This window comes from Gambusia affinis, linkage group LG21 (genome assembly GCF_019740435.1).
Source record: "Gambusia affinis linkage group LG21, SWU_Gaff_1.0, whole genome shotgun sequence".
Taxonomy (NCBI): domain Eukaryota; kingdom Metazoa; phylum Chordata; class Actinopteri; order Cyprinodontiformes; family Poeciliidae; genus Gambusia; species Gambusia affinis.
In genome coordinates, this window is record NC_057888.1 from 16,075,939 (window position 1) to 16,089,178 (window position 13,240).

Sequence of the window (13,240 nt, forward strand, 5' to 3'; positions counted from 1 at the left end):
GAACATACACACCTAACCAAACACACCGCAGTACTGACGGCCAGCCAAGCCGACACATGATTTCCCACACACAGCTGAAGCCAACAATAGCCAAGTGGCAGACAGGCAAGTTTGTGCTAGAGGGGGGAGAAACAGGGTGAGACGAGGGGTGATTAATTATCGAGGTGCGACTCGAGGGCGCCCCCTTTCTCTGACTAGGCGCAGTGCAGTCACGGCTTGTTTGAGAAAGGCTGCCCAGCTAACAGCATTGATTTAAATTGAAGAGTGGGCTGGAGCTGTTTTAGGGTGGGGAAAGTCAGGGGGTGGGGTTGGTCTGGAGACCATTTTTTGTTTTTTGTTTTGTTTTTGGGGAAAAAAAAAAAAATTGGGGGTTTTGGGTTTGAACAAATGTTTTGCTTTTTTATTTTTATTTTTAACCCATGAGTCTGTAATTAGGAGAAAAAAAAAATAAAGACATTGTGTAAAAATGAAATTGCGTCAGTTTTTCTTTCTGCTGTGGTCCGTCTAAGAAATGTTCACTCATGTATTTATTAGTTTCTCATGGAAAATACTGAACTGTTGTGGCATACTTAATTGTCAACGTGAACCCACATTTTTCTACTGAATTTTACAATTCACAAGGATTGTTTTTTTCATTTCAAGGAATCTTGACTTTGTTAATGAAGTAATATTTCACTTAAATCTGAATTTACTCAGTTAAAATTTTAGATGTTTTATATTTCTAATAAAATTCCTATGTTGCTGTCTAACATACCTAGACAACTGTATTAATTAAATGTCTGTGAAGCAACGCTACTGGTAAGAAGCTGAATCCTACTCCCTTAAGTTTTTTTTATTGGAAATAAACAATATGATTAATAGGTTGCAGATAGTCAAACGAACCTTTAAATAAAAAGCTAAAGCATTTTTGGGTCTAGACAGCCATGATATAATTCGGTGTATTGGCTGTGGTGTTCATCTGTCACATTCCAGGGATTATGAATCAGTTTGAAAGCCGTAAAATAAGGTCAAGTTGCTTTTTACTGAAGTTAATATGCTATTGAGCTAGAATTAACATTTCCAGACACCTGTATTTGGCTAATATCTCACTTTCCGTTCCCCAGTGTTTCCTAAAGTTTGATCAGAAAACACTTGGCTTCAAATGTGTCTTGTTTCGTTTAATCTGGGGGAGCAGTTTTGGTACTGCACTGGTTTTTGCTTTGTAAAGCATATATGTTAAACTAGATAGGATGGTACCACAAATATCATCAGTAACTAGATGCAACCAGAGATGTGTGCCAAATTGCTGCTGTTGGCACCGAGTTAAGTAGAGCGAGCGGTGGCCATTAATCCTCCCCAACATCTGGCTGGGCGTCCAGCAGCTGTTCGAGCTCTGCGCGTCGTTACAACTGAAAGGATTTTAGGGGGCAAGCTTTCTCACACCTCATAGAAAAGGTAGTAACGAAAACTGCATTCAAGCTGTAGTCGGAACTGTCCTAGTTTGATTTTTCCCAGTTGGAAAAATCAACTGGGACACCCTCCGAAGTCGGATTTCTCATTGGGAAAGTGGGAGCAACTCTAACTACCTCCAATTAGGACTTGTTCGGCGGACTTTGCGTTTCAATATAGCCGCTCCTCGCATCGACATTTAACAAAAGACACATTTTGCACGTGTCGAAACCAATGCTACATGTAGCACCCACAACTCTAAACAAATTAAAAGTGTCTGCTTATAGGTACAGGAAACTATGTTTAGGCGCCGCCATGTTGGAAATTCCGACTGTACTGGACGGAGCGCTATTACCTCTGGTCTGACGTCAAACCCACTTCTGAGTTCTGAATTCCCAGGTAACTGGAACGCAGCATTGGATTGTGTAACCTCTGTTTGATTGACATAGGAAACATGACTGCCCTCTAGTGGTAAGTAATGACTGAGCTGCAATTTGACAACCAATAATAATAGCAATTTAAAAAAAGCAGTGAAGTGGAGTTTATTGCTTCAACACAATGAATAAAAAACATTTTCATTTAATATTCTGATGTCATTGAACACCACAGCTTGGTTTATCTGTGTTTCTTGAAGGCTGTAAAAAGAAGAAACCATATCAATGATCATCTATTCATTACACATCATACACCCCATCCCTTTATCTTAAAAAACAAAAATAAAAAACAGACTCACCTCTCCTCTTGGTTTTCTTTTTCATGAGTTTCTTCTTCTTCTTTGGCCTAGCGCTTTCCCCATCCTGGAGCAATTAGACAAAAAAATAAAACAACCTTAAAACTGACAGATAAAGAAAGCAACACATATCCCATAATCCACTGGCGAACTTGTTAAAGAGAAAGTTCCTCCATGTATGCCATTCACTTGTGAGAAAGTCAGAGGTTACTGAAAACACACCTGTCCACCTTCACCACCAGTCAGAGCTGTGATGTCACCAAAGTGTGTGATGCCGGTCAGCTGGCCAGACATGGCCATCGTGCTCCTCTTCCTGGCTTTCTTCTCGTGCTTCGGCACATTCAGACGCACCATCATCGACTCCTCGTAATTTTTCCTGTAAAGTAACAATTGGTTAAACATTTTTAAACTCCCACTACATTTCCCTGCAATGGGAATATTTGGCGCAAGTCTTTCTAAAACACCAGAGGGAGTAACACGACACAAAAACCCAATAAAACTCAAACAGATGGATGTCTGAACAGACTGCAATAAAGCCATCAAGTCCCAACCTGTGGAGCTCGTCTCGGCTTTCCCTCTCCGTCTGGAAGTCCCGTCTGTCCCGGATCTCCTCCGGAGCGTCGCTGTACTGCTGCCTCAGCTCCTGGATCACGGAGCTCCGCAGAGCTGCTCGTCGCTGCCGCTCCGCCTGAGCCTTCGTCTTGTCCGCTTCTGTCATGTCACCGTCTGAGGGGAAATTTGGCGTTTTAATATCCGACGCCGAGGAATCGCCGTGACACAACTCTGTCCCACCAGAGGTGAATGTCGTTACCGTAATGCACCGGTGCAATCTTCGGTGGTACATATTTCCTCCCACTAGAGCGAGCTGCTTTCTTGTCGGAGGCTGCCTTGTTCTTGGTTTCATCCTCAGAGTCCTCCGATTCGCTCAGCTACACAATGAGGCACAAAAGAATCTCAGCTTCTTTGTCTCTTTACCCAAACTTAAACAACTTCATTCCAATAAATTGAGAGAAAGACTCTTCATGAGCCATTGAACTAAATCTCCTTGGTAACAAGTGGAAGAACTTACTTTGCTGATGAAATTTTCAGGATTTGGACGGAGCTGGAGCGGATCATTTTCAGCTAAACTCAACAAAAACAGATAAAAATTTTACTCAAATCATGCTGCTTAAGCACTAAAGACCTTTCACATATGATATTTAATGGAGGGGAAAGAAAAAACCCATATATATATATCGATATATATATATATATATTACCCAAACTTCCAGTAACAGCAGTGCGCACCAGTTTGTCAATCTGGTACTTCAGTTTGTGGTCTAGCTGTCGCATTTTCTCCAGCACCTACAAAAGAAGGGAAAAGCTGAATAAAGAGCGAAACCTGCGCAGACAAGGACAGGAACTGCGGCGCGTCTTGTAGGCATTCTTACGGTTCTGATGGTGACCACTCTGCTCAAAGCTTCGCTGTCTTTTATCTTGCCTCCTTCGGCCTTGATGCTGATGAGATGAGTGAGGTCCTGGAGGTAGAAGAGCAGGAGGTTGTAGCGAAGGTCCAAGAAGGACAGACCCTGCGAGGAATCATCAGAATTGTTTTTTTTTTCATTATTATTATTATTTGTTATTAAAGAATCAGAACCTTTTCATTAAATATTTACAGTACCTCAAAGAAATATTCATACTTCTTGAACTTTTTGACATTTTAGCACAGTGAAATCACAACGTACTAAACTATTATGTGACTGTGCAGCAAAAAAGTAGTGCAAGAAAATTAGTTGCAGCATTCTTTATATATATATATATATATATATATATATATATATATATATATATATATATATACATACAAACACTAAACAGGTAGGTATTCAGTTTCTGGCAGTGGTGGCAGCATCATGGCATGGGGATGCGTTTTTGTTAACGCATATGTTTCTTTTTTCTTTTTTCCAAATAGTATGAAAAATGCGTTGCGCATTTGCATTCTGAGTCAGTATTTTTTGCAACTTTGTTGCTATTTTTAATAATTTTTCTGACAAAAAAACCCTGCATTGGGCAAAATCTAAAATCCTCAAGTTTTTAAGGAAGCAAAATTGGTGCTACCATAAAAACAAACTAACAAACAAAGAAACAAATAAATAAAAGGGCATGTTTGCCCATTTGTCTGGTTATGTTCACGTTTATGGTTTTAGCTTGACAAAATGTAAACAAGTTGAAGAGGTACGTGACCATATATCTTAAACTAAAATGCGTTCGCAGATTTAGGTCGTGTAGAGTTATACGGACACTACCAATGTTTACTTACCTTTGAAGTGTTGAACAATCCATTCTTCACTTTAGTCAGCAGCTCTTGAACATAGCTGGTTACTGAAGCTACCTAAAGTAAACAAAAAGGTCAAACCTTCATCTGTGGTGAACCACTACAGTAAAAGCAATAGGCACATAGTATTTTCCAAGGAACCACTGGAAAGTAGTGAATATATGCTACTTTATAGAACATCCAGTTCCATTGCAATAGAATAAAACACCTTCTGCCACCATCTAATAATCTCGAACAAAGTCATATGTGATGAATAATGTGTTTCTACTGTTTTATTTAAGATCCTTTGTGCAGCAGCTGCGACATTTTCAAAGTTGAGGTTTAAAGTAAAGCCTCGACATCCATTTATTTCCATTACATACAACTAAACCCACTTTGTTGCTAACCTTACCTGTTCTGTGAGAGTATTCAGCAGCTGCACAGCTTTAGGTAAATCACTTTCGATTAGATCCTGTGAGACAACAGACAAAATAAAACAACAACAATAATAATACACGTGAAATAAAATAAAATGTAAGAAGAAACATTTTAACACTTAAGTAGCAAAAGGCGAACAGGGTTTCTCTGTAAGCTTCGTCGACTGCGTTTTAATAATAACATATGTCACAAATATTTAGAGATGTCTTCGGTATTTAAACGGCTTTCAAGAACATTAAAGAAATCCTTTGTACGAATACAATATCGTATATAAAATATCTTAGCAAGATGGATTTTACTCACGTTGTCAACAGGAGCGGCCATTTTAACTTCGCCCGACCTACGGAAGCCGCAAGGAGACAGTCTGTTCGGAGCTCAAAAATATTTCCATCCAAATAAAACAAGTACGGCTGAAATTCGCTTAGTCAAAAGGATAAAGAATAAAAATAAAAAATAAAAGTGTCTGTGCGCCTTATCGTATCAGAGAAGATACTTTACTTCTAGACGGTTTATTTTTTTATTGTATAATCACCCTCATATATATATAGGCCTATTAGTGACTTACTTTTAGCCCAGATCAGGTCAGGTCGCCATGTAAGTTCAACAATACTACCCGACCCAAAAACAGGTGTGTACTGTCTTTTTCTTTCACACCTTGTATAGTCTGGGTGTCACGATAAATAATCTGAAACATTTTAAAAACTGAAACATTTTAAAAAATATTGTCTTCAAGGCAGCTGAACTGCATTCAGCAGAATAAAGATTAAACTTCCTTTTCTTTCTGTGTCTCAATAAACTTTTGTACAAGATACTTCTGTACAATAGTTAGGTCAAATCTACTTGTGTATTTACCTATATTTTTATTTTATTTTATTATGACAATCTTATGCCAGCTCTACCAGAGGCCCATGTCGAAGGAAAATTTATGTACAACAGTAAGTCACCGAATATAATTCAGTCACTTTTTTATCAAACAAATAGTCATATTTAAGAAATTTGAATATACATTCTTATTATGCTTATTTATCAGATTAAAAGTACAGTTTAGCTGGCATTAAGCATGCTTTTCATTAGACCCACATTTCTGTATACATTGTTTTATTTGTCTGACAATATTCTAATCTTAGCGGCCATGTTCTCATTAGCTGTAAGTGGTGCAAAAAAAAAAAAAGAAATGTATGCTTTAAAACATCATCATAGAATCTACATAATGTTTCACTTTGTGCATCTACCTATTGAAAGACAGACTTTTCAACAATATTTCAATGTATTGAGTGTTACTGCGTATGATGTTCTCTGAAGTATACAAAGGAACACAAAGCAACACAAAAACTGTAGCTGCTCTTCTTAAGATTTCGCAACGCAACCACTTTTCTGATACCACTGTGTGCTCTTTCCAAATCATTTTACTTGAAATCAAACCATTTTATTGGGGGTTGTGTCATATTCTGGTCCACGGTTAGATGAAATAGTGACATTAACAGTCATGATGTTGAAATGAGCTCATATTTTACAGGTACGTTCTGCTGATCCCCTTGGTTAAAGTTCCTCATTTAGCCCACTGCTATGCTGAACTTCAGGGGTGTCAAACTCCAGTCCTCAAGGGCCGCGCTATCCTACAGTTTCTAGGTGTGCAACAGGTACAAAACACCGGAATGAAATGGCTTAATTACCTCCTTCTTGCTATTGAGCTAATTATTCTATTCAAGTGTCGTGCAGCAAAGGCGCATCTAAAAGTTGCAGGACTGCAGCCCTCGAGGACTGGAGTTTGAGACCCCTGACCTGCTACGTCAGTGTGAGAATCTCCATTGTCGGGGGTTAGTTGGGGCTGATCAGATAAAGACATCCTGGATGCAGTTCAGGCCTTTGGGGATAACTGCTGAACTTGATAACCACCTGTCCTCCAGGGATGCTAATGAGGCAAAATGATAATCCAGGGATCCTGGCTGCGGTGGGTGACTCATTGTTGAGGGGTTTTTTATTTTTTGGAGGGATTTCAGATGCGTCTTCCTAAAAAGGATAAATGTGCAAGAGTTAGCGTCTGTCAGTGAAACAGAGAAAGAGAGAGCGAGAGAGAGAGGAAGTGCTGATGTGATCATCAGAGGGGTACCTGCCTCTCGGTGTCCTGCCTTAAAGTCATTACCGCTCCACAGTCTGAGGAGAGCTGCAGAGTTTGAGGAGAGCCATGGTAAGTCACAACCTAACTTTGTCGAAAAGTCAAAATAATTTAACGAGGATTTCAGGGTTTACAAGAAAAAGGAGTAAACCGACACAAATTAATAAAAACTGTGTGCATTCAGGAACTTTTAGGGGAACCGTCGTTCGATGTAAAACTCACTCAGAAAGTTGCTGTGAGAATATTAGATTTAGGGATTCACTGTTTTCTGTTGTACTTTACTGTTTGACGTTAAAAATGATAAAATTCACTTTGGTAGAAAATGTGGTAAGTAGCATAAGCACTTTAATTGGCAGTTTAAAAAAAATAAATAAAAGAGTTACTTTTTATATTCAATGTAAATCTAATCTAAAGGTGCCCCGAGACAGGCTTTAAAATATTACTAGCTGTTTTTTTCAACCCAATATGTATCAATAAAGCATATCATATCATGATAAAGTTAATATCTTAATAGTAACGATATATATCTTTTGACATCAATAAACAAATGTATGAGGTAAATCCATCTTCCATGTGTCCAGTTTTATGGTTTTAATATTTTTTTTAACAGCCTAAAATGTTTCTTTTCTCAATTTTGAAAGAAGAAACATAAAAGATATTATAATCTGAAAATAAGAAGTCATACAGCAAAGATGCACAAAAAGTGACAAGATAGTCTTTAATTCTGCTTTCTTCTGAAGATGAATTTTATTGTTTGTTTTTTTTAAATGTACTTATTTTTTCAAAAAACCATAAAGTTTAATGGCACTTGTATTAATCCGTTACATTTGTTTACAAATAGTTGAATTTGTAGCACAAGAGTTGATCAGGTTCTGGAAGAAAAGGAAAAAAAAAATTAAATCAAAGCTCAAAGAATGTGCCTGAACTCGACTATTTTAACTGAAGTAATTCAAGAACAAAAAGCATGGAGCCTGATCTAATTCTGCCCATCAAACGCCGCCCGCAGATGTCAGATTCCAGAGTGTCGTCTGTCATCCAGGAGTGGGTGAGTTCGTATCCAGGTCAGCCTCACAACCAGCCCCTGAATCCCGTCGCCTCCAGCCAGGCCGCACAGTCCAGCCAGATGTCTCAGATGGACATGATTTCGTACGGCCAGTCTCATTCGGGGATCATCAGGGGGCTCGCCGACGAGAGAGTGGCCGAGCAGATGATGGGACTGCCCTACATGTCCTACAACACGTCCTGCCTCAGCAGCAATCCCAACTCGGGGAGTTCAAACCACCACCAGAGCCACGCCGGCGCTCAGCAGGTGAGTCCAGCGTGTTGCGCCGGTGGAGTAATGTGACGTCTAGCAGAAGCGCCGCCGCTCAAACGCGTTCCCCGTTTCTCCACCCAGGACTTCTCGCCCTTCCTGCTGCCCAGGGCCCCGGTGACCAAGAGAAGCATCAGCAAGGACAGCGCGGAGTACCGCCTGCGGCGCGAGAGGAACAACGTCGCAGTGAGGAAGAGCCGGGACAAGGCCCGCAGGAGGATCCTGCTGACCCAGCAGAGGGCCCTGCAGCTGCAGGAGGAGAACCAGAAGCTGCAGATGAAGATAGGACAGCTCACCCAGGAGCTGGACACTCTGAAACACATCCTGTCACAGCGGCACCTGCAGGGAGGCGAAGACGGCGCGCCGCAGGAGTCCGGTATCTGACCTTTTTGCCCCCAGCAGCAGCAGCAGCAGCAGCGGGCCTCGTGGGTGTCAGAGCTACATGGATTAGATGTGAATGTCCGAAAGACTGCCGGGAGGGGGAAAAAAAGTCTGTTTTACACTAACATTTGTGATTTTTGGGAAGTGGAAAGATTGACTTTAGCGTAGGTTTAAAATTTGTGTTTGTTGAAGTTGCATAACGGCAGGAAAAACAAAAAAAAAGAAGAAAAAAAAGCAGAACTAACTCAAAGTGACCTAGCAACCGCATTGAGGTTCTGTCCACCACCCTTCTCATTTTAATGCATCTTTGTGTAACATAACTCGCCATGTCTGCCCAAATTTTCTTTCTGTGCTCACGAAATGGAAAATTTAAGAAAATGAAAAGAGCTTTCTTCGTTGTGCTGTAATATTTCACGGAGAACAGCAAAAAACAAAACGTCAACACTGGAAACTATGTAATTTATCAACTGAATTGAAAGACCATAGATTTGGACAACAGAGGAGAGCTTCTGAAAACGGACTTGAGTTTGACTTTTTAACTTTAATAGGATAACTCAGAATTGATAAACTCTACTTCAGTTTTGATCCTTTACATTAGTGTCTCTTCTAACTCATCGATTTAATTGGCAACTTTTAATTTAATTATTTTTTTTTTTTATCAGCTATCTCTCACTAGGTAAGGATTTTTGAAACATAAATTTTGTTTCAATAAAAAATTAAGCCTGAGGATTTTCTACATTACAAGCATTGCGATCCCGTCTCGATGAACTTGATCTTCTGAAACGTCATTTTTTTTTATCTGCTTTTGCTAACCAGTGTAGTGTCACATTTTATCACAACAGAATCCTGAGGCCTCTGTTTGGGCTCAGAGTACAAAGTTTATACGCTGAAAGGGTCAAAGCTGGCAACGTAAAGAACGACTGATCAAGCCTAAAGACAGTCGAAGCCATAAACTGAAGCAGGGTAAATGTGCCAAAGTCGGAGCTATGTGTTGGGGAAGGCAAAAATAATAAATAAAAAATGATACCTAACTGGTGCGGTCTGGAATGGAACCTGTGTTCATGGTTTCTTTGGAGATTCCTTTCGCGGTTTTACTTTAAAAACAAAACATTTCCCAAGGTGGCGTGTGACCCGTGACGGGCTTGTTTGAAATAAAGCCTCTTTGATTCAGAATTCAAATCTGTCTCTGAATTTGTAATTTTTTTTTGAGTATCCTCACATAGGTGTATCTTCGAAAGCAGTACAACCCATGCTGTTTATTTTTAGCTGAGGTTAATGAAAATATGGGTAAACGGACTGCAAAAGAAAATCTGACCTCCGACAAATCGTGAAATTACAGCCATAGCTTCTGAAGAGTATGAAGATTTGATGACTTGATTGAACAAGTAAATATTTCTGCTCCTAACAGCTTTTAAAAATCTAATTTAGAAAGCAAATACGTCTGTGTCCAATTCGTAACTGATTACATCTTTCAGTTTATGATTAAAATGAGTATTTCTCAGCTTTTGCTAACTAGCTAACTCTTGCAGAAGCATGTATCTACCAGAGGTAGGAAATAAGCCCGGCAGAGTTTTCTTGTGAGTCGAATCACGACACAGAAGAGTCGTCGTAACTAGAAACATTCTTGTTGTAACAAGATTTATATATATATATATATATATATATATATATATAAAATTAAAATATGTTCTAATTTAAATTGGGTCATAAATGGGGACATCTTTAATTTAAGAGGTACTTTTAAATGCTTTGACAACTTCCCGGTCATTAAAGTCTACTTTTTGCCACATGAGGCTACGGATTTTAGTTGTTTTTTTAAATTTTTTTATTTTTTTTTACTGGAGTTAAGACTGGCTTCTCCAACAAGTAAATATTAATTCCCCCAAAATGTTTTTGTTAATAAATTTAAGTATTTTCATTGACAAAAGATGATGTTATGTTGCCCAATAGGGAAAATTTATCCTTTAAATGACAATTTTAGCTTGTGCTAACTAGCTAGCAGTTAGCCACTAATCAAGATAAAGCTCTGTTCAAGTTATTTTTCTGTAGAACAAGTAAATATCCTTGCCCTTACATGTTTTAAAAATATACATATATAAGGATTAAAATGGTAAACTAGAATAAATTAATGCCAACCTGTGATAAACTATAATTACTGCTATTTTCAATCATGTGTTAAACGTATTCACTGAAAAACAGCTTATGTAGCATATGGTCCCTTTCAGACACACATGATAAAGGACATATAACCTATTTTTGGATGTGTTTATTTTCCTTTGTCTGTGTGTGGTAGTAGGTTTATGTTTGTATAAAAAGGCCAAAAAGGTAAAATAAACCCAAAGTGGTCATCAAAGAAAATTGCTGAGCTATAAATGTGCAAATATCACACACTAACTATTAAAGGTTTAAGTTAGGTAAATGAAGACAACATTTTTAGTTGAAATTATATCTATCTATATATATATATATATACATATAATGATGGTTAAATTGCTTAAATAAAGGAGATGCAACATGGGAAGGAATGTCTCTTTGTGATGCATAAAAATATATGTATGAAAGGAGTTGTCCTACGGGTTTAAAATCAGATATGAAGAGACCGAGCTGTTCAGAACCACAGTGACGTTGACGGCCTTGGCTTTAGCGTTATTGGAGCCTTCGAAACGTTTCCCACTGTCTCTCGCAGACTGATTTGTTATCTGACTTCTACTTTATAACCATTGCCTAATTATTTTACCTGACTTTCGAAGGTCCGTCAGGGCTGATTGTGAAGTGTTGTTGCTATTTGTGACCACCGTGATGGGACTCGCTTGAAGTAATTTCACCAGATTATTGTTGTGGAATCTGGTTTTGCAATTGTGCAGTGATTCTTGTAAAAAAAGACATTGTCAAATGATTAATATTTCTCCTCCCCCATAGGAGATCTTTGTGTTGTTTTCATGTGACGCACAGATTAGAGGCCAGATTACACTAATTCATCTTAAAAACATTTCCGAAACAGTGGCGATTTGGAGTTTGAGGCTGAAACAACTGCAGAAACGTGTGAACGAATCAACATGTTGTGTTGTCGCTGTCGTCGATTCCTCTCCCCCACGCCCCCACCCCCAACAGCATCCTTCGTCAAGGTGCACACCAGCCGCGCTATTTCCCATAAACCCTCTACCCACAGAAACGGACGTCATGCCATGGACCGTTGTGCCCCAGCGGTTTCCCTTTGTGGGATGGGCAAGATTTCGACACAGTGGAGGGACAGAGATGAGGAGTGCAGAGATAATATCAGTGTTTGGGGCTGTCAGGGCCTTCCTGTGGCTGTGATGGCAATGAAGGGACACAGAGATAGGACCCAGACGGAAGGGGTGGAGGCGTCAAGCCAAACATTTGATTTATTTATTTATTTAGTGTAATCTTGTAGATTTCTGATTGGAATATGGTAATATGAATGTCAGGCGACATAGCAAGTACCAGGTTGTGAAAAAGTATTCGACCTCTTATCTGCTTTTTTAGTTAGTTAATTTGTTTTATTTTTGTGTTTGTCACACTTATATTATCAAGCTAATTCTAATATCATTTATCATGCCAAAAAAAGCAACCTTAAGTCAATTGTTAGCCTTTTTTTTTTTTTCATAAAAAATGATTCTCAAGACTTTTGTGAAAAATATTCTGTGGCTTGACGAGACGAAGGCACAACATTACAGAAGGGGTTTATTTAATAAGTAAGGTTATTTTTTTGAGACATCAAAATGCATTTCAATATGTAAAATGTCTGGGTGATGAAAAAAAACAAACAAAACAAAAACAAGAACAAAGACAGAAGTTGTCTTTAAGTGGGGTTTTTTCACAGGATTGTAAAAATGAAACATAATAGCAGTTTCGTGTTGATACCTTTTGTTGTGTGAGACCACAAGAAGTTTTTTTTAGTTTTTTTAAACAAAAACGTTTCTAATGAGACATTTGATAGCGAGTAGATGGCCAAATAAACGAACACGTTTTCACATTTGTTAAAGTTAAAAAGATCTCTTAGTTTGCAATTTTAAGACATGCAAAAAGTCCCCAAAAACTAACTGGACTACATATTAATCCAGCATAAACGCCTCAGCATCAAAATAATAAGAAATGTACTGACACATAGATTCTAAGAAATGCTGTAACACTTCCTGTACGCACCACTGGAGGAGCAAAGCAAAAGACTGACATTTTCCAGACCATTTTTTAATTTTTATTTTTTTGCAGCAACAAAATAAAAAGCAGACGCTTGCTTGTGATAATGTACAAAGGAGAGTGAAAGTGCAACAAAGTCTCTTTTCTTTTTCTTTTTTTTTTCTTCTTTCAGTCTGACAAGTCCCTCATGCAAATAAAAACTTCTGTGTGACCGTGTCTGTTGAAATGTCCCCCAGCGTCATGTGGGGCAATATGTGGTCCCAGGACTGCAACATCTCCACAGAGTTAAGAAAGCCTGTGTTTCACCTAATCCCTACCAAGTTACTCAACAACAACAACAGCGCACCATGTGAACCCCACCGATGGAGCTCAACTCTGTGATGT

The 13,240-nt window shown here is 38.7% G+C and overlaps 2 protein-coding genes across 4 annotated transcripts; one reads left to right on the forward strand and one right to left on the reverse strand.

Moving 5' to 3' along the window:
- Positions 1–1,945: 1,945 nt before the first annotated feature.
- On the reverse strand, positions 1,946–5,273 carry ngdn (neuroguidin, EIF4E binding protein). Of its 2 annotated transcripts, none has more exons than XM_044104218.1 (11): positions 5,193–5,273; positions 4,864–4,923; positions 4,458–4,529; positions 3,589–3,726; positions 3,418–3,502; positions 3,228–3,280; positions 2,970–3,087; positions 2,710–2,884; positions 2,381–2,534; positions 2,162–2,225; positions 1,946–2,063 (listed from the first exon to the last, which is right to left on the reverse strand). In XM_044104218.1, exons 1-11 carry the CDS (start codon positions 5,211–5,213, stop codon positions 2,044–2,046), a joined length of 960 nt encoding a protein of 319 aa, XP_043960153.1. In that variant the 5' UTR covers positions 5,214–5,273; the 3' UTR covers positions 1,946–2,043. The 2 variants fall into 2 exon arrangements, with proteins under 2 accessions (XP_043960153.1, XP_043960154.1); XM_044104219.1 differs by having other exon boundaries at positions 3,589–3,675; positions 5,193–5,271.
- Positions 5,274–7,014: 1,741 nt separating this feature from the next.
- cebp1 (CCAAT/enhancer binding protein (C/EBP) 1) lies at positions 7,015–10,001 on the forward strand. 2 transcript variants are annotated; one of them, XM_044104222.1, is made up of 3 exons: positions 7,015–7,077; positions 8,012–8,314; positions 8,402–10,000. In XM_044104222.1, the coding sequence occupies exons 1-3, from the start codon at positions 7,075–7,077 to the stop codon at positions 8,699–8,701; spliced, it is 606 nt and encodes a 201-aa protein (XP_043960157.1). In that variant the 5' UTR covers positions 7,015–7,074; the 3' UTR covers positions 8,702–10,000. The 2 variants fall into 2 exon arrangements, with proteins under 2 accessions (XP_043960157.1, XP_043960155.1); XM_044104220.1 differs by lacking the exon at positions 7,015–7,077 and having other exon boundaries at positions 7,734–8,314; positions 8,402–10,001.
- Positions 10,002–13,240: the final 3,239 nt, after the last annotated feature.

Excerpts from the sequence above, each read along its gene's own strand:
- cebp1 (XM_044104220.1), top strand. The coding sequence starts at position 7,970 with ATGGAGCCTGATCTAATTCTGCCCATCAAACGCCGCCCGCAGATGTCA. Across the intron at positions 8,315-8,401 it reads GCCACGCCGGCGCTCAGCAG|GACTTCTCGCCCTTCCTGCT; the intron begins GTGAGTCCAGCG and ends TTCTCCACCCAG.
- ngdn (XM_044104218.1), bottom strand. The coding sequence starts at position 5,213 with ATGGCCGCTCCTGTTGACAAC. Across the intron at positions 4,924-5,192 it reads TGGCCGCTCCTGTTGACAAC|GATCTAATCGAAAGTGATTT; the intron begins GTGAGTAAAATC and ends GTTGTCTCACAG. Across the intron at positions 4,530-4,863 it reads TGAATACTCTCACAGAACAG|GTAGCTTCAGTAACCAGCTA; the intron begins GTAAGGTTAGCA and ends TGTTTACTTTAG.